Source organism: Abramis brama, assembly GCF_963993115.1.
Source record: "Abramis brama genome assembly, chromosome: 5".
Taxonomy (NCBI): domain Eukaryota; kingdom Metazoa; phylum Chordata; class Actinopteri; order Cypriniformes; family Leuciscidae; genus Abramis; species Abramis brama.
The window spans coordinates 3,466,134-3,487,740 of record NC_139967.1 but is presented as its reverse complement, the minus strand read 5'-3'; the positions used below and the strand labels follow the sequence as shown (position 1 = coordinate 3,487,740).

Genomic DNA, 21,607 nt, shown 5'->3' with positions numbered 1-21,607 from the left:
TCTTACCTTACATCTTTCTTGTCTTCAAATCGCGTTCTTCTTCTTCTGAGGTAAATCCAATATAAGCTCAGGCGCGTCTAAAAGCAGAGACTTGTGAAGTGTTTTGGTGTTTTGTTTTTGAGGTAATGAGTGCGATCGCGTTCCATGTGGAGATTTGCATGTGAATCTCTTTTGTGCGAGTGGGCGTGGTCAAATTAAAAATAATTAGGAAGCGTTTGAGAAGCTGGACATCTTGTTGGTTTTATACAAATTACTTAAACAGAGAATATTTGTTTTCAGTTTGAATCCGATCATTTAAAAGTACACACTTAAATGTTTATAAAGGTATATGGCTCATAAATGTGTGACGAGTATTCGCTGAGTTTTGTTTCAGTTTATAGACGTGCTCAAGAAAACAAAGTTCACCGCGACGGAGAGGCAGAACGCACACCCTGTTTATTTTCTTTATTTTACAAAAGCACAAATGTTTTGATTTGATTGTAAGTGGACACATACAAAAGTAGAAATATCACAGATTCTTTTTTTATATTTATTTTTTCTGTATGACCATAAATGACGGAGTAATTTAAGTTTATAGTGCTACAATGTGGAGAAAATCAGGAGTAATCTCTCTTGTAGGGTCACGTGTCGTGAAGTTCAGCAATTTCCCATAATTTTCTTTGAACACTAATCAACTGATGGCAAAATGGATGAAGACAGATCCTCGGCACATGCGCGCATCCATGTAGGTCTTTCTGTTTCGCTGTTTGTTAAAGCAGTATATGTGCATGAATGAATTCACATATACTTCTTTTGTTGGGGTGGTAGGAGTGTTAAAAAAAAATGAAGATGATTATGGCTGTCTTTTTTGTCAATTCGTTTGTTTAATTTCTATAGGATTTATAACATTCTGAATGCTCTTAATCCCACAGATACTACTAACTGGTAGGTGTATTCACTAGATTGCTTCAGAGGCATAAGGTACTGTAAATTTTAATGCAACAATAATACAACAATCCATTGACATTTACTTTTGATACTAAAGTACTTTTTAAAACGAGTAGGCTACTTCTGTACTTTTACTTGAGTAAAAATCGGTCTTTACAACTTTTACTTGTAACGGAGTAATAATTGACCAGTAGTATCTGTACTTTTACTCAAGTAAGGAAGTTGTGTCTTTTTGATTCTGTTTCTGCAGAATAATAAGTCAATATTTTTTGGAAAGAGGAACAGAAAGTGTTGTGTTATTATACAGAACAGCCCTGTTTACTGTCATTGCAGGAGCTCTTTTGAATGTGATTTGGATTCTCTCTAGGAAGCAAGTGACTGCAAAAGTTATGATGGTCTATCAGAAAATGGATAGTTCTGAAGAAATTATGAAAATGGACATGGAATATGAACGGAAGACGACATTTAGCAAAGGTATGACATTTTGCTATGATACTAAATTGTATTTGATACAGAAAAATGTCTTTGTGTTGTATATGAGACAAAGAGTTTTAGTTAGTTATACAATACCTTCAATACCTGGTAACACTTTATAATCACTTTCATTTATTTTATACATTATATGATGCGTAACAAAGAAATTAACCTTGAGAATGATTTGATTCATTATTCATAATCTAAACATTGTGGCTTATGTTTGTTAATGACTACTGTGAACATTTTGAACAAAGATTCGGAGCCCCTAATGGGACATGGTGATTGAAAAAATATGAGATGTGAGGGAAAAAATATTTTAATAAATTCGCATTCCCCCGAAAAACTTTGTGTTTGCTCACAAAACCTTTGCATTGCTTCACAGAAACGTTTGCGTTCCCCCGAGAAACTCTAAAGAACTAAAGGTTTGCAAGCGAAAGCAAAGTTTCTCAGGGGAGTGCAAAACATTTGCAAGAGAACGCAAAAGCATAGCCTTATTATTTATCTGTACAAAACTTAGACAGATGAGAAAGAATCCTTGAGGAACCAGACTCATCAGACTTAAAGGGGTGGTTGATTATGATTTCACTTCTCTAACTTTAGTTAGTGTGTAATGTTGCTGTTTGAGCATAAACAACATCTGCAAAGTTACAACGCTCAAAGTCCAAAGCAAAGGAAGATTTGCTTTTAAAGAAATCGCTTTTTAAAGACTACAACAAACGGCTGGTAGGGACTACAATGAGCTTCTTCACGTGTTAGTGACATCACAAAACCTAAAATTTACATAAAGCCCACCCCCAGGAACGCAATTTATAGATTATAATGACAGAATATGCTAATCAATGACTAGAAGATACATTTTTATCATCAATGTTTGAGATTCAAGTTGGCTGCATTGCTTTAAAGAAATAAAAGAAAGTAAAATGTGATTTCTCATGGTGTGTTGTTTTCTGCAGGTCGTCCATGTAGCAGAAAAACTGGCATCTTTGTGCTTGTAGGAACAGTCTGCATGATTATTTTCATCATCATGACTTCTGTCATCAGTGAGTGGTTAACATCATACTTTGAAAGTGTTGCGCTGTAAAATATTTGCATTTTAAAAAGTGAGTAATGCAAATAAAAAAATATACATAATAGTGGTATGCATGTTTACAGCCTTTAAATTATGCTGATTACAAAAAAAAAAAAAATTGTTCACAGTTTTTCATCAACAAAGAACATTCTCAGTGCTGGAGAGTTGGATGAACATTCATAGTTTCAATCAAACTTCAGTCAAATCTCAAGAAAAGAATATTGAGACCTTGATGGCCAATCTTGCCTCTTCATTGAGTTCAATCACATCCAAACAAGAGGAAAACCAACAAAAGCTGGGTGAGATTCAATTTTTTATTAGTACATTTAAATCCTCCTAAACCAACACATGTGTGTCAGGATAATGTTGTGTTTTGTGTTAGTTTCAATCCTGTGTTTGTTTCATGTGATTCAGTTCAGTTTAGTCTTACGGTCCTTGCACACAGATTTCGAAATGCTCATCCTTAACTTTCGTCCGTCATAAAAAAAATTCACATCAGGTTTGATTTGCTGCGTTTTTTCGCATCCGTAGCAAGCATTTTGAGAGGTTTTTTGACAATTCAGAGCCACCGAATGACAAATAAGAAAAAACACATGAAAATTTTGGAAATTTACGGTAGGCCTACGTTTACACAACAACGATATGCTTAAAACAGAGAAGTCCTTTGAGTTTTCTGAGACGACACCATTGTCGAAACGATCCCCATTCACACTGATCCGTGAAAATGACTAAAAACTCTGTATTCTGCTGCCAGGCCATTAGAGGGTCATCATTTTCAGTTTAACGTTTTTGTTGTTTACATAGAGATCATTTTCAAAAACTTCCACTTTGAAACCCATTTTCAAAAGTTTTCGTTTTCAAGAACCCAAAACGCTGTTGTCGTGTAAACGAACGGCCAAAACGCATAAAAAGTTTCACTTTTTTAGTAGAAAACGGTGTCGTGTAAACAGCCCCTCAATTACCTGCCGGTTCGTCTCCTTGGTTATTGATTATGTTCAGCTGTCTGTCATTAAGTTTCCCTGTGTTTATAGTCCCTGGCTGAGTCCCAATTCGCATACTATCCATCCTAAATAGTATGCAAAACTAGAATTAGTACGTCCCAAATCGTAGTATGTTGAAATGAGTGTTCCAAAGATACCCGGATGGTCTACTATTTCCGGTTAGAATTCGAAGTGCAGATCAATGCACACTTTAACGGCTAATATTGCCCACAACCCATTGCGTGCGGGAGGGAGGAGCTTTGTGGTGATGGTGGTGATGTAAACATGGCAGCCGGATGCAACAGCAGAGATGCGCCCTCAGTTTTTAAGTGTAAGAATTCAAATGTTTAACCCTAATTAAAGTTTTATTTAAAGTTATCAGGCTACTAAACAATAAATAAAAAGGCTCTAGTACAGTGTCATGCAAGTGTCTTTTTCTATGTATTTCTTTTGATGTTTCTGTCTTAGATTTATACCTTACTATAAACCCTTATGAAAATAAACACCTTTTACTACACTAACCATAGTTTAACCACACTGACTTATTTGTAGTAATACTGTGGCTGTACAAATGTTAACTTTATCAGTCCAACCAAAGAAACATGGTTACTACACTTTTACCATAGTAAAAGCATGGTTCATTTTCATCAGGGTATTTTTGAGTATTATACATAAGTATAAAATTAAGTATAAAATACGTTAAACAATACTATAAACTTTAAATATTTTAACTCAGAAAATAAGTAGCTTTCGTTACACACATTGCACATGAACGTCAGAACCAGCCGCCTCACAAACGACCTGCGTTTGGTTGATCTACGACGACGCCCTGCTTCACTCCTCAATTTGGTAGAACACATTGTAAATATATTGTGGAAAAAACGATGAGGAAAAAAAGATGGGAATAGTAAATAAAATTATATTGGACAAAGAAGAATGAATGAAATGTAAAATGTTTTGTTAACAGTCGCGGTGTGCGTAACTAGGCAACCACGTTCTCGTTCACGTTGCATGACGTCATCGAAGTATGTCCCAGAACGTGCATACTCTTTTGCTACACACTCAAAAGTATGTACTTTTTCCTCACAAAATAAGTATAAGTAGGCGAATTGGGACTCAGCCCCTGTCTCATTCAGTTCATTGTCGGTTCTCGTCTGTAGTGTGAGTAGTTTATGTGATCATTCTCTGTGCCTTCATCTATATATTATCATCATGTTTATTAATGAAAGTTAGCAATGATCTTGATCATCTTCATTCTGTGAACTACAACATCGGTTGCTGACAACATGGATATGATCATCTAAATATATCGATTTGTTTTTTCTACCAGGACATAACTGTGTATTTCTGACTTTAATAGCAGGACTTGTTTTACTTCTTTTTCACAGAACGCCAGCAAGGTCTGTCACACGCTGAAGTGAAGAGTTTGATGAACAGTTTAGGTCTTGATGTGTCAGCGCTGACATCCAAACTGAATGATGCAGGTCTGCAAATCTGATCATTTAAAGGAGATAACCATAAGAAATACTTTTAAGAGCAAACTCTCATATTCTTGATTGTTTATGAATCATATATATAATATTTTTCCTTTCACAGTTGTCAACCAAGTGCAGAAACAGACTGAAACACAAAAACTATTAGACTATTTAAAAACCGCTGTTACTTCTCTACAATCTGATCTACAAAACAGGCAACGTGACTTTGGTAAGACAGAGGCAATATTCATATACATTTTAAATTTAATAAAGTTATTTCATGAATTAATAAGACCTTATAGTGAACATGTAATTATCTTGTTATGCTCTCTAAATATCTCCTATAACATTAACTGTATCTGGTTATGATACTTTGGGCCACATTCACATCTCAGCATGTTTTCTTACTGGAGACATTAACACTGAATATAGTAAGTACAAGTACAATTAACGGTCTAAAAATCTACTCAAGTAAAAGTAAAAAGTTGCTTATCTAAAATGTACTCAGAGTAAAAGTTACTGAGTTAGTTTTTTAACAGCGGGGGTGGGGGGGGGGGGGACTCTCCTGTGCAGGGTTGTAACCGTATGAGATTTTCACAGTATGATAACGTCTCAGGAAATATCACGGTTTACGTATTAGTCAATTATTAAATAAATAAATAGTATTATTAAATTATGTTTAATACTATTATCATCAGTTAAAATGAACAAATGCTTTTATTATAACAAACATAATTAAAAATTTCAATAAAACATGTCTAATCAACTAAATTCAATAATTGATAATGAATTAGATTAACAACTTATTTTTAACATTAATCATTTATTAAAATGTTTAAGAATAATAGTCTTATGAAATGCATTTTATTCAGAAAATCAAAAATGGTAATCAAATGGAAAATTAATTTTATCATTTTATTTTTGGGAGGAAGCGCTGCAAAACAGATTTACTAATTAAACCATGGACAAAAATATGTATTCCTTAAATAATGTTTAAATAAAGATACGTTTGGAGCAAAATTTAAATGAAAATTAAATTATATAATTTACATTTGCCATACTAGTTTTAAAGGAACACGCCGACTTTTTGGGACTTTAGCTTATTCACCGTATCCCCAGAGTTAGATAAGTCCATACACACCCTTCTCATCTCCGTGCGTGCCGTAACTCTGTCTGACGCACCCACCGCTAGCCTAGCTTAGCACAAAGACTGGAGGTAAATGGCTCCAGCTAGCATACTGCTCCCAATAAGTGACAAAATAACGCCAACTGTTTCCTATTTACATGTTGTGATTTGTATAGTCACAGCGTGTACAAATAACAAGGTCACATGAGACACAGCCATCTTCTAACCATATACATACTGGGAACTAAATTCTCAGAAGGAGAATATACAGGGCTTCTCTATGGAATTACTTTTGTGTCAGTAATAATGAACGTAACTTTCTGCGAGCAAATCACTCCGCCCAAGTAGCAGTGCTTCGCCCTGCATGAATGCATTTTCAATTTGCACATTGAATTTTGCTATATTCATTGCGGGACATTTAATAAAAATACAATCGCAAGTGTCGCAAGTGCATTTTCAATTTGCACACAAAATTTTGCTATATTCATTGCGGGACATTTAATGAAAATACAATCACAAGTGTCTTAACTGTGAGTGTAAATGCAATTAAGAAAAATAACATTTAAATTTTCATCATTTTGCTACAGTTTTTGCTTGAACATTTTAAACATATCTAATCATTTCTGTAATACATTTTCATTTTGCTTAATTTAACTTATAAAGCGTTAAAATATGTATTCAATTTACATATTAAAGCTGCAGTAGGTAACTTTTGTAAAAATGTATTTTTTACATATTTGTTAAAACTGTCATTATGTCCTGACAGTAGAATATGAGACAGATAATCTGTGAAAAAAATCAAGCTCCTCTGGCTCCTCCCAGTGGTCCTATTGCCATTTGCAGAAATACACAGCTCCCGGTCAGAAACAACCAATCAGAGCCAGGAGGAGTGTCTTAGCAGTGTCAATCAAGCTCGTGTACGCGCTGTTCACACCCCTCTCTCACACAGCGCGTACCGTCGTTCAAAATCAAGATTGCCGGTGTGCCGCGCAGCTGTGCTAATGGCGGACAAACAACCAAAACTGCCAATTTCTCGAGTGGCACCTGCTCATACAACAAAGACAGGTAAACTGAAAAAGGCCGATGACGATAAACAAGCCCATCGGAGCCCATTGACTCTAGCCGCATAACATACAGATAAAATGTCACGCACTGTGCAAAGCAACAATTGAAACCTGCTTATTCACTGGCTTGTCATGTTGCTGAAATAATGTACTAGCAAACCTTATTTAGCATTACATATCGCTAGAATAATTGCTTACATACTGTAACTTTACCGTTATATTATCTTGCTAGCTATTTATAGGCTAACTTATAGAAAGAGTGCAACGTTATGAAGTTACATTACATGTATTGCAAAATACGTAATGATTTGAGGACCATGTCTGAAGTCAAAGTATGGGCAGGCCATAGTCAATGTAAAGCATATTGTTGATGTTTCGTCCCTACCAGTGAATGTGCGATAACTGTTTATCCGCCGTCATCAGCGCATGTTTACTAGCCTGCGCGTTCACGGCAGGCTGCGTTGTGGTGGGGGAGGAGCTGAGGAGGGAGGGCTGTAGTGCAGCAGAGAGCAAGGGGGAGTGACCTGTAAGTTGTGCTTGTTCAAATTTTCAGGCTAAGTCAACGTTTTCTAAAAGCTCCCTACTGCAGCTTTAAAACTAGTGTATGAAATGGCAAATGTAAATTATATAATTGAATTTTCATTTTCATTTTGCACCAAACATTGCACAAATGTAATGGAAACTGTACATTTAAATACAGAAATGCATTGCCATTTTACATATTGCATTGTCATTTTGCATATTACATTTCAAATTGAATATTGTTACCCATATGCTTCCATACAGAACAAGCAGATTATATATTTATATGGCAGTCTTTTTTGCGCTTTCGTATTTACAGACCATGTCGCGATTTTCTGTGTGTTTCCTCCTTTTGCAGCCACCTGGCGTTCACATTTTTTGCAAATCGGATATCTATCCTCTAAGACAACCATGCGTTTTTTCTACAGTACTGTGCAAAAGTCTTGTTATTATTCCCCCCCCAGACTGAGACAGACTAAATCCAGAAGAACTGCGGAAACATCTCCGAGATGCTTTTGAAACCTTCCTGCAAAGCTACTGTGAAAAGTACTGGCACTTGTGTTAAAATGCTGTAAAGTGAGAATGCTTTCAAAAATAAATTCACAAATTGAATTTATTTATGATTTAACTTCTATTACCCAATTCAAATCAATATATGGTGTAACGACCCTTTGCGTTTAAAACGGCTTTTGTCCAGGTACACTTGCGCATAGTTTTTCAGGTAGCTTTGCAGGAAGGTTTCTTCAAGCATCTCGGAGACGTTCCCGCAGTTCTTCTGGATTTAGTCTGTCTCAGTTTTTTCTGTTTCTTCATGTAATCACAGACGGACTCGATGATGGTGAGATCAGATCATACCGGCTGTTGTCAGATTCCTTGTGCATACACAAATGGTGTCGCTCGCAATTATCAAAAGAAATAAAGTCGCAATTATCTTTTAAAATGTTTTATTCTGTGATGGAAACAAGCTTCCAAAGTATGCTAAGTTCTTGTCTAAGAAAAAACTGATTTGAGCAGATGTTGATTATGTATTTTTATATTTTCTCATTCACAAAGCCATTATTGCTATGCACACAGTGATCTTGCTGATCCAGTATATTGTATTTATGGCTTTTGTCTCATGTTTAAGAGTCTCTGTCGAGTTCATTGAGTGTCCTGAAGAGTTCAGTGTCAAATCTCACTTCATCTGTCACATCGCTTTCTTCTCAATCTCAACTATCAGACACCAGTAAGTAGACACTATATTACATGTGCAATACGGCGCTCCATTACACTACATGCAGCTTTACAGAGATAAACGTATAATTTAAGGTAAGATTGTTTTGGCTTTATAGCGGTTCTTAAAGGGATAGTTCGCCCAAAAATGATATTTAAGCCATGATTTACTCACCCTCAAGCCGTTCGAGATGCATATTTCAATCTTTTTTCAGACGAACACATTTTCAGTTATTTTAGAAAATGTCTTAGATCTTTCAGTGGTTATAATGTGAAGCAATGGGGTCCAGCTGATTCAAGTCGCAAAATGGGCATGCATCCTTCACAAAAATAATCCATCCGGCTCCAGGGGGATAAACGAAGGCCTTCTGAGGGTAATCCGTGCAGTTTTGTCGTAAAAATATACATATTTAAAACTTTATAAACGAAAATAACTGGCTTCCGGTGGCGGTCGGCGCGCGTTCATGGAGATGAATGACGTCGTGACGTAGAGCGAACGTAGAGTTTTGTTTTGCTCTGCTCTCTGGCTGCACTGTCACGCTCGTTCTACGTCACGACGCTTCCTACGATACGTCCTACGTCATAAGCCAGCAACCATCTCCATGAACGCGCGCCGACTGCCACCGGAAGCCAGTTATTTTCGTTTATAAAGTTTTAAATATGTATATTTTTACGACAAAACTGCACGGATTACCCTCAGAAGGCCTTCGTTTATCCCCCTGGAGCCGGATGGATTATTTTTGTGAAGGATGCATGCCCATTTTGCGACTTGAATCAGCTGGACCCCATTGATTCACATTATAACCACTGAAAGATCTAAGACATTTTCTAAAATAACTGAAAATGTGTTCGTCTGAAAAAAGATTGAAATATGCATCTCGAACGGCTTGAGGGTGAGTAAATCATGGCTTAAATATCATTTTTGGGCGAACTATCCCTTTAAAGTTATTTTCCAGCTAAAGTTAGTTTTGATTGATTCGCACAATAGTATCTGTCAATAGTATCTGTCAATAGTATCTGGCAATTGCTGATCGCTGATCGATTGCTCCTGTCTGCCTCGCTGCCTGCTGTGAGTGTGTTTGCCTCGGTGCTGTAAGCTCCGTCTTAGCCTCGTATTTCTTTGTTTTGAACCATAATTTACTATCATTTCTAGTTGTTTATACTACTACTAAATACAGCTTACCCAACATCTCAGATTAACCTGACATCGCTAGCTTCCGTTACTACTAGCACAACACGCTAGTAATTCGCTAGCCTGTTAACGCGCCACCTGTGAGCTCAGCTACTTTTTATTTATTTATTTTTCTCGCGCGCCCGCGTCTTTGAGTTCATAAAAAGCTCAGGTGAGTAAGAATCAGTCAACAAACACGGTGAGTAATGTCTTGTCCTGTTATTGTCACCTGCACTTCATGTCACATGTTTAGCATAGCCTTCTCTGTTGGCGATTTATATGTGATAAATGCAAGGAGTCAGTTAGGCTGACAGAGAAGATTTCAGAACTAGAGACACGCATCCAAACTTTAATTGAGGATAGTAAGAGTGCTAGAGCTTTAGATACTATTTTGGATGCGCCTAGCATAGTGAACTCTTTACATGATGCGGTTCCAGCTGAATTAGTGCCTGTGCAGCCAGGCAAATGGGTGACAGTGAGGGATCGCTCTAGTCGTGGATCAAAAAACCACTCTTCCGTTCCGATTACCATAACAAATCGATTTGCCCAGCTCAGTGAAACACCCACTGAGAATTCTGTTGATTGTGCCCTAGTTATTGGTGATTCAATCACACGGAACGTGAAAATAGAGACACCAGCCACCATAGTCACATGTTTGCCGGGAGCCAGAGCGCCTGACATCAAAGCAAATTTAAAAGTGCTGGCTAATGCTAATCGTAAATTCTCTAAGATCATTATTCACGTCGGCACTAATGATGTTCGACTCCGCCAGTCGGAGATCACCAAAATTAATATTAAAGAGGTGTGTGAACTCGCAAGTACGATGTCAAACACTGTAATTTGCTCTGGCCCACTTCCTGTTCGCAGGAGTGATGAGATAGTCAGTAGATTGGGTTCACTGAATCGCTGGCTGTCTAAGCCAGGCCCGGCGCCACGAGGGGGCAAAAGGGGGCATTGCCCCCTCAGATCTGATTTGTGCCCCCTCAGTTTCATTTTTGTATTCATGGTTACAAATGAAATGTTTAACCTTTTGAGCGGTCCAGTCCCATATATGGGATTTTTATTTCTGTGCCCCTGAGAGTACGGTGACGGTCCCACATATGGGATTTAGAATGTTCAGTGACGACATAACTGCCAGATTCAAACTGTGCTTTCGCGCGTTGTTTGGCGCTGAGCCAGAGACGGACGCGCTCAGCGCTGTCATATATCACAACTATGCGGTGTTTTCAACCTCACAATGTTTGTTTTAGGTTTCAGACATTTAAATACGCATAAGCACTAGCAAAACAATACATTCGGAGTTTGTAAAATACACACTGATGTCTGTGGAAGCAGCAATAACAATCTATTCAAATATAATTTGCCGACGTGGGTTATTCATATCAGACAAACACAGTGGAAGTAACTATAAAGTTTCATGTATTTCGGGAGAAACTGATGACTCACAGGATTCTCTGAACTGCGGCGCATATGGCAAGCCATTTTAACATTTAAAAGCTAATTTTGACAATCCGGAATTAACATTGTAGATATCAACAATGTCTTTCTGACTAGTCGTAATTACATTTTGGATAGTTGGAATTGTCATTCAAGATATCTGTAACGTAATTGTGACTAGTCGAATCGACAGATAGAGATATCTGTAATTCAGTTTTAACTAGGCAAAACTGAATTACAGATATCTGCAATGACGTCATTGAAAATGACATTCAACTCGTCACACATCTTAAATGACAATTGCAGATATCTGTAATTCAGTTTTGACTAGGCAGAATGAAAGTTAAAGATATCTCAAACATCATTATGACTAGTGCAAATTATTGTGCATGACGTTGCTCTATTTTAGATATCCATTTCCCCTCCCCGCCATATTCAAAGAAGAAGTGGGTTAATTTCCTTATTTCTATGAATGGAAGAAGAAAGAACCCAGCAAACACATTTACGTTGTGGCAACGTCTCTGGCACGTTGTATTTCTGCTATGGCAACGTCGCTGTCTACGTGCTCGCAACATTGTAACAACGTAGAATTGTAAGACGTGACAGGGCTGTAGCAACGTTGCTGCGCGACATTCAGCAACTGAGAGACGACATTCTGACAATATTTTTATATGGTGTATTTTGTTAGATAATTATACTTTTTATCGTTTATTGTTTATCTATATTATTATTTAATGGGGCTATCAACACCTGCAAGTGTAGCCTACACTTTGAAGAGTAAAAATGACAGAAGGTTTCGTTAATTCAACTTTATTAAAACTGCATATAATCAAATTGCACTTCCAAAAGTCATACATTTGTGAAAAAAAAAAAAAAAAGAAATAAAGGAATATACAAATTTATTTTAAGTATAATAAATAAAACATAAAAAGAAAAGGCAGATCAGAACATTTAAAGAACAAAACCGGGTCTGTATGGCGGACAGTAGCCGAAAGCAGGTGTCACCGGGGAAACATCCACAAATTCAGAGGAGCAAAGAAACGAATGAGACTAAATAGCGGAAAAATCAAACGAAAAACTAAACAGTGCGAGCGATGCTACATTAATCACATTATAATTAAAGTTGTAGGTTGTGTTTGATAGCTGAGGTAGGCTAAACGCAATACTCACGTATCCTTGCTCGATGATGAATGAGAACACAATGAGCCCAACAACAGGTGGTTGGAATTTAAAAGGCTGATTTTCGCGCTTCAGGGCAGTGACGAGTACATTATGTAGTCCAGTGGTTGTCAAGACAGCGTTGGTACAACCTTAAGCAATGGCCCTGAACGGTGGTTTAATACCAACATTGTGACAACGCTGTAACAACCTTCACCACACAACGTAGTTATAGCAACCTTTTGGCCATGTTGTTAAAACGTTGTTAGAAGGTTGGCTACGTTGTGCCAACGTTCTGTGTTTGCTGGGAAGCAGTCATGGCGTTGGCTGTAATCGAAAAGAACACCAGAAAATGATTTTTATATACAAAAAAAAAAATACAAAAAAACAAATGTTGCAATACTATGTTTATGATCATGCTTAAAAGGTTATTGTTGCCGTAAGATTTATGCGTGAAAGAGATTCACACTAATTCACTTTAATAAAGATGCTGACATGCATGCTATTCTTGCCATGGAAGTACAATAACATTAACTTTTCTTTTTTAAGAAAAAAGTTCTTAGTTCAGATTAGTTCTTATTTTTTATTTTATTTTTTCAGTTTGAAACAGTATCTAACAGCATTAAAAAGACGATTAAAAACTCTGGTTGCTCCGACATGGTGCTAATCAGTGCGAATTAAAGTTAACAGGCAACAGGTGCTATGTGATTTGATGATTTGAACAACACGCTCTGCTCCCGCCTAAAGTGTGATGCATACAGATATCTGCAACGTCATTTGGCCTAGTCAAAACTGTCAGTTCAAAGCTCGATTAAAGACACATCTCTTTGACCTAGCATTCACATAATACATTATAGACTTCTATAATTAAATGTTAGGCTGCATAGATTAGATCAGCTGGAACCGGGAACACTTCCCATAAATCCTGATGTACTCGTTACATCATAAGAAGAATGGCATCTACGCTAATTTTAGTGTCTTTGTTTATCCCAAGGTTTTCCCGCAGCCTGCCGCATCCAGGCCGTATCCAGATGTGACGAAGGACCTTCGCCTGGACCCGATGACAACGCAGTGTTGAAGTGTCAACTAGTCTTCTCCCTATGGAGGATCCCTTTACCACTCTACAGATAAAGCGTCGTCGGGAAAACTCAATTCGCGTACCTACCCCGAATTGATAAAATAAAATTAAATTCTGTATCAAAAATTATAATAATTATATAAAAAAAATTATATATAATTTAATAACAAATGATCGTTGCGACGGAAGCGAATCAATCAAAACTAACTTTAGCTGGAAAATAACTTTAAGAACCGCTATAAAGCCAAAACAATCTTACCTTAAATTATACGTTTATCTCTGTAAAGCTGCTTTGAAACAATCTACATTGTTAAAAGCGCTATATAAATGAAGATGACTTGACATGACTTGACTAGACTACAAACAGGGTGTGAATTATGGAGTGGGGTGTTTGAAACCCCCAAAGGACACCAAAACAAAAGTATTTAGCTGTAAGTCAACAAGTCATGCTACTATTACGTAAGTCTACTATATTCAACATCTTAATGCAACATCTACTTCTTTTCCACAGTGCGGCAGCAGGATATGAAGAGTTTGACTGACAGTTTGAATTCTGCAGTATCAACGTTGACATCCAAACTGAATGATGCAGGTGTTTAAATCATTTAATAATCTTGCATATTTCTTATTATCTGTGTATTGAGGAAGAGAATTCTATTAACTGGAACCCTTTTTTCTCCCAGTTAAAACGCAGGACCAGAAACAGACTGAAACAGAACGATCGCTGGACAGTTTGAAGTCATCCATACAGTCTGATCAACAGAACAAACAACGTGACTTCGGTGAGTCAGAAACATAAAATAAAAAAAGTTTGTATGAAGTTATAGGCTTGCATAATATAATTCAAGCCCGTCTCAAACATCAAACATTACTGAAACTACATAATCTTGCTGATATATCATATTTATGTATTTCATCGTGTTAAAGATTTGCTGGTGAACTCATTGAGTGTCCTGAAGAGTTCAGTGTCAAATCTCACTTCATCTGTCGCATCGCTTTCTTCTCAATCTCAACTATCAGACACCAGTAAGTAGACACTATATTAAATGTGCAATACAACACTCCATTACACTACAAACAGGGTGTGAATTATGGAGTGGGGTGTTTGAAACCCCCAAAGGACACCAAAACAAAAGTATTTAGCTGTAAGTCAACAGGTCATGCTACTATTACGTAAGTCTACTATATTCAACATCTTAATGCAACATCTACTTCTTTTCCACAGTGCGGCAGCAGGATATGAAGAGTTTGACTGACAGTTTGAATTCTGCAGTATCAACGTTGACATCCAAACTGAATGATTCAGGTGTTTAAATCATTTAATAATCTTGCATATTTCTTATTATCTGTGTATTGAGGAAGAGAATTCTATTAACTGGAACAATTTTTTCTCCCAGTTAAAACGCAGGACCAGAAACAGACTGAAACAGAACGATCGCTGGACAGTTTGAAGTCATCCATACAGTCTGATCAACAGAACAAACAACGTGACTTTGGTGAGTCAGAAACATAAAAAAAAAAGTTTGTATGAAGTTATAGGCTTGCATAATATAATTCAAGCCTGTCTCAAACATCAAACATCACTGAAACTACATAGTAATCTTGCTGATATATCATATTTATGTATTTCATCTCGTGTTAAAGAGTCTCTGGCGAACTCATTGAGTGTCCTGAAGAGTTCAGTGTCAGATCTCACTTCATCTGTCGCATCTCTGTCCTCTAAACAACAGATCTCTGGTGAGTTATACATTCACAATACTCAATAATGCAGTTATTCCCATATCGTACTTCAATGAATCTATTTCAAGCATGAATTCAGAAATATAATCATAATGGTTGGTTTCATGGACCTGCATGCTGATACTGACATTATTCTTTAAATTGGAAATAATTGGATTGAAATTAAATTCGCAGGACACTGACTGCAGAAAGTCTAACAAGGTCTGATGTGTTTTATTCTGTTCTAGAGGAGAGAATCATGAACGCTCTGAAGGAGCTGAAATGTAACATGGGAAACAAAACAGCAGGTACTGCATCTACACTCTTAAAGGGGTGGTATAATGTCCTTTTCACAAGATGTAAAATGTGTCTCTGATGTCCTCAGAATGTGTATGTGAAGTTTTAGCTCAAAATACCCCACAGATATTTTTATATCGCATGTTAAAGTTGTCACTTTTTGAGGGTGAGCAAAAACGCACCGTTTTTGTGTCTGTCCCTTTAAATGCAAATGAGCTACTGCTCCCGGCACAGGGGGCGGAGCTTCAACAGTCATTTTACCTCACACAGACATGCACTGAAAATTGTTCAAACTGTTTTCTAAGGGCGGGGTTTATGTAAATCATAGGGTTGGTGATGTCACTAACCCGGGAGGAATGTCGTGTAGTCTCTACCAGCCGTTTGTTGTAGTCCTTAAAAAGCAATTTCTTTAAAAGCAAATATCTCCCTTTGCTTTGAACTTTGAGCATTGTAACTTTGCAGATGTTGTTCATGTTCAAACAGCAACATTACACACTAACTAAAGTTAGAAAAGTGAAATCATTATGCCCCTTTTCACAAGATGTAATATAAATCTATGGTGTCGCCAGAAAGTGTCTGAAATTTCAGCACAAAATACCCCCCAGATCATTTATTATAGCTTGTAAAATGTGCACCTTTTTAGGTGTGAGCAAAAACACACGTCCCTTTAAATGCAAATGAGCTGCTACTCCCCGCCTCCGTTCAGAAGAGGCCGATCCTTTACACGAGCTTCGGATACTCCGGAAATAACAAAACACGCAAATCTCATTTATCCAAAATCTAAGAAATAACCAGTATCGGAGTGCAGGAAAGACTCAGGAAGAGGTTGTGCTTTTAGACGCACCTGGACGTTTCTGAATAGTTAGTGGATACATGTATGTAGTTGTTGTGGAGTTACATTGATTCATCTCATCGACTTGCATGCACCGTCATGTTTAACTTTTACACAAGTTGACAGTTCACTGAGGTCTTTATAAGACAGCTGTGACTTTTTTTTGGTCCAATAGTGTTCAGTGCTCGTCTGTGCAACGACAGAACAGCTTTTCATGCTTTGCTCGAACTTTTGCCATTGCGTTAGAACTGGTTAATCTGTTGTCACTTGCGAAAACCAAATGGCAGCGCCGTGGGTAATATTATTTAAAAAAAATGAAAATCCTGTCATTAATTAAACTCATGTCGTTTCCAAACCTTTAACACTCTCCTTCTTCTGAATGCATGAGAGCACCACAACACATGCGTGTTGTTGACGAGACAGCAGACATTGTTGCATGAATGTGTGTTGGAAATAAATATTTTAATAAAGCGGTAAACAGTTTTTTTTAGCAAACAAAGCACTCATGTCGCTTCATCAAATTGAGGTTAAAAAATATTTCTTTATATTTGAAAGCCGATAACCGATATATTGGCAGATAAATCTAAATCCACATTTTTATATACATTTTGAGAGCCTGAATACAAAAAAAAGTCTCACCATTAAAATCCATGTCCCAGGCACACAATTATAATGATGTTCTCATTATAATTTTATATAGCCTATATCACAGACTTGTGTTGCACGTAACTGTATTTTTCCTTTTTGAGGTGATTTCAATCATATTTAAAGCAATTCAAACCCATCATGTTGAACAGTGCGCATCTGAAGTGTCTCAGCTGAAGGAAATAATACATTATTTATCAGCCACATTTCCTTATCAGGCTGATAACGATAACATTAAAATTGAACATATATCGGTCGATACCGATATGGCTTATTTTTTTATTTTTTTTTATTTTTCCTTTATTTAACCAGGAGAATCACATTGAGATATTATTATCTCTTCTTCCAGCGAGACCTGGTCAAGATAGCGGCACATAGAGTTTCACACAAAAGAATAACAATAAGACAACACCACAATTTACAACAATCAAAAGTTAGGTTAAAGCAAATCAATTAAAACAATTACAAGTATCCTGTAAAACATTTTGCAAAAGACGTTTAAAAGTGCTTAAGGTTGGAAGTGCGTCTAAATTAAGAACATTTTGCAATTCGTTCCAAGCCCATGGAGCATAAAAGTAAAAATGCACTTTTGCCAAATTCTGACAATACCCTTGGGACTTTTAGCCGAATGTGGGAACCTGACCTAGTACGATAATTATTTGTATAATAAATTAAAAGATTTGATATATAAAAAGGTAATTTACCTAAAAGAGCTTTTGCGATAAATAAATACATGTGTAGCTTTAATCCTTTGATATAAAGATGACCAAGATAAAGGATCATATAAAATACAATGATGCGTCCGTGACTCTGCACCAAAAAGTGGTAGTTGCATAGACTGTCAATGGCGGGAAAGAAATCTCTCAGATTTCATTAAAAAGATCTTCATTAGTGTTCTGAAGATGAACGAAGTCTTAAGCGTTTGGAATTACATGAGTGTGAGTTTTTAATGCCCGTCATTCATATCCGTGTGAACTGACTTTTTAAATCTGCTCTTATTTTGCATCTCTTCTCTCTCTCTCACGCAGACGTCCCTGTAACCTGTAAATCTGGCTGGATATTGTACAAAAGCAGCTGTTTTTTGTTCTCCAATAATGAACTCAACTGGATTGAGGCACGAGATTACTGCAAAGGACAGGGCGCGTTACTCCTCAAAATAAAAGAGGACGAGGAGGAGTGGGTGTGTAATGTTCATGGATGCGCATAACATAGCATTTTGATTTTTCTTTTTTTATTATTAGTTTCTATCTTCCTCCTAGGCATTTCTAAACAACCATACCATACCCAATCACTACTGGGTCGGTCTAACGGATCAGAACACAGGCCAGTGGAGATGGGCGGATGACACTCCTTACACTATGAACAAAGAGTGAGCTGATTCATGCATTATACAATTTGATTTCTTAGCAAGCATGCACTTAAATAGCATGCATTTAAATTTACATTTGAATCATATACCTTTTAGAGGTTTAGTACCAAATTTTGGCCTCAAGATGGCATTTACTTTTACATGTTTATCCCTAAATATGATCTAATGTCCACTTTATTTTCCATGGTGTACTGTATATGAGATTTTCGGTGAAAATTGTTTTTCCGCTGAAACTGTGGTTCTTGGTGATTCATACAATACAAGTCAATGGCTTACAAAAAATTATAATAATAATATCTGTGGCTCCTGACGATTCATTGAGGTCTCATGAAGCGAAACGATCAGTCTGAGCAAGAAACTGAACATTATTTACTCTTACTCTTTTAATTGAGAAAATTAAAACTCACATAACGCACAAGAGACTGAACATGATTCAAGACCCCGATATTCTCACGGCGAAGTTCTTTTTAATTTTTTGCTCAAAAGTGTAAGTGAAGTCAAAATTTGGAAATACCTTTGCAGTGATTTACTGTTAAGGAACATCCTGATGCCGTCCACATTTAGATGAATATGTGAATATGTGCTGCTCTATCCTCTCAATAACAAAATAAACACACAACAGAAATGAGAAAAAAGCAGTTCAGAAAGCATCTGATAATAGCGATGTAAAGATGTTTACATCAATAATTGCAAAAAAATACATTAAATTTTTACATATAGCCCCTTTAATCTGGTAGATGCTGATGTGATGTTTTGTTGATTCTAATTGAATGGTGATAAAAAAATATATATATATTTATTTATTATATTTGCTCATTTTATTCATAAAGTCAAGTGGTTTGAAAGAAATGCATATACATATTTATTAACAATTTAAAATGTATATGGAAACAATCTATAAATAAGAACTTGTACCATGTTTTTCTGTATTTTTTTTTCTTTTTCTTTTTCTATACCCCTGACATGTTTGGTTATATGATCTAGAAAAAAGAATGACAAAGTGCAATACGTGGTACAACTATTTGAACTAGAAACCAATGTGTTTATGATTATGATAATTAAAATAATGTGATAACAAATACCAGTTTGCAATATCAAGCAGCATAACAGACCGTGTTTGTAAAAGGTAAAACCAGACACCGGAAGCCTCACAAATTCAAGTCAGAAATGGCTACGCTACTCTTACGTTTTCCAATTATTGCTAATTATAATCATGAGTAGGAAAGGAAGCAACTATACTTCAAGATAATGTACTTCAAGCTTTTGCTTGTCAAATAAATGCATCTTGCATTAAACAAAAATTCCACGTTTAAATATTTGTTGTTGGTAGTGGTGTTGGGATTAAATGCATATAAAAAATGAACTTTAGATCGGATGGGATGCCAGAAAGTTATTATATATGCAGATGCAATGGTGTGACATTTGTTGGTTGTCATTATTCACAGACGCTGGGCTCCCGGGCAGCCGGATGACTGGAAAGGACATGGTCTGGGAGAGGAAGGAGAGGATTGTGGGCAGTTTACATATACTGGGAAACTGAATGACAACCACTGCTCCAGAAAAATGAGATTCATTTGCAGAGTGTAATTCTGAATCTGAAAATAGCTGTGGTGTAGGGCCCGATGGAATATCATCCAAATCTGTTTGTTCTGTATAAATTTTTCTGGATTCCATTTTTTACCCATTAAAATATTTCTGGATTTCATTTGAATGGTTAAGTTAAAAAGCATGTCTAATTAATTAAAATCATTTAACAACAATTTATTAAAAGTTTTACAAAGAATTACATGTTTAGGGCCCTATGAAATACGTTTTTTATTTTTTACCACATTCTCTGTTTTCTGTTTTAAGATTTCTGTATTCCATTTTAATGGTTTAATTTTAATAATCAAAAAGCATGTCTGTTTAATTCATAAAAACAATTTATTCATTAAAAAACAAATCATTTCTATGATTCTTTTCAGAAATTTTCTGGCAATAAAATTAAGGCATAAAACATTAAGTGAATGTATCTATTAATCATATGAAATAAAACAAAGTGCTGCACAACATGGAAGAGAAATTATTGATTATTCCTTAAATACATTTTAATAATAATTTATTATTATTTTTAGTGTTAGTATTATTAATACATTGAGACATAGCTAAATTCTACTGTACTGTTGGACAGGTTGCGTTGAAGACTTTGGAGTTTCTGTGTGTTTATGATATGACGATAGTTTTTCTCAAATGAAGTGGAAAAATGCTGATGAAGTGACTCTCAGAGTGGCTCTGGAGCTGAAGTTCATGCATTCATGTCCTCATATACAGGCATGAAAACTGGTCAGGGGTAAAAAAGGTGAGAAGGATACGGCAGCAAAAAATCCAATCCAATCAACTTTATATATATATATATATAGCACTATATAGCACATTTTAAAAACAAGGTTACCAAAGTGCTGCACAAAGACTAAATAGAAAATATAATAATACATAAAACATAAAATACGGGGGCCATTTTAATGTGTGGAGGCAAGTATTTACACAAAACACACAGCATGAGATTATTTTGCATGTCTCAGCCTTGCCCTCTTCTCCTCTTCAGCCGCCTGTTTTTTGAGTGTTTTTTTAGATCCTTTGCAGTGCATCACTCTCTCCTATCTCTCCGTGCGAAATACGGGGGGCTCGACCCCCCGATTAACCCATGAGACCCCCTGAAAGCCTCAAAAGCAAAATTTGAAGGGGGTCTAAAATTTTGTCAAAAAAATTACAAATAAAATATTTTATTGTTACCAGTGTTAATTTCGTTAACGAAAAAATTTACGTTGATGACCTTTTTTCTCCTGACCAAGACAAGGCGATGAGAGACGACACCCACGTCATTAAACGATAACTGTGACTATATCAACACGTGCAATGTCATTGACAAAAAAAGACGAGACTGAAATGTGTTTAAAAAAAATAAAAACTTGACCAAAACCACATATTTTCGTCGAATAAAGGAGAAGACAACACATTACAGACTGTTTTTGCGAGTGTTCATGCTTACGGTTGCCAGATTTCAATAATT

General features: G+C 36.3%; 1 protein-coding gene across 8 annotated transcripts in view; it reads left to right on the top strand.

The window, feature by feature from the left end:
• asgr1c.1 (asialoglycoprotein receptor 1c, tandem duplicate 1) overlaps positions 1-21,607 on the top strand; it is a 76,423-nt gene that overhangs the window by 29,018 nt on the left and 25,798 nt on the right. The window contains exons 1-16 of one of the 8 annotated variants that reach the window (XM_084115149.1): positions 1,239-1,401; positions 2,358-2,444; positions 2,602-2,772; positions 4,842-4,937; positions 5,050-5,157; positions 8,767-8,865; positions 14,208-14,288; positions 14,380-14,478; positions 14,624-14,722; positions 14,922-15,002; positions 15,094-15,192; positions 15,341-15,433; positions 15,664-15,723; positions 18,218-18,369; positions 18,449-18,558; positions 20,004-20,609. In XM_084115149.1, the coding sequence (XP_083971275.1) occupies positions 1,317-1,401; positions 2,358-2,444; positions 2,602-2,772; positions 4,842-4,937; positions 5,050-5,157; positions 8,767-8,865; positions 14,208-14,288; positions 14,380-14,478; positions 14,624-14,722; positions 14,922-15,002; positions 15,094-15,192; positions 15,341-15,433; positions 15,664-15,723; positions 18,218-18,369; positions 18,449-18,558; positions 20,004-20,145 (1,662 nt within the window). In that variant the 5' untranslated portion in view covers positions 1,239-1,316 and the 3' untranslated portion in view covers positions 20,146-20,609. Of the gene's footprint in view, positions 1-1,238; positions 1,404-2,357; positions 2,445-2,601; positions 2,773-4,841; positions 4,938-5,049; positions 5,158-8,766; positions 8,866-14,207; positions 14,289-14,379; positions 14,479-14,623; positions 14,723-14,921; positions 15,003-15,093; positions 15,193-15,340; positions 15,434-15,663; positions 15,724-18,217; positions 18,370-18,448; positions 18,559-20,003; positions 20,610-21,607 lie in introns of those variants that run through there. The other 7 variants (XM_084115151.1, XM_084115147.1, XM_084115148.1 and 4 more) reach the window with 7 other exon arrangements.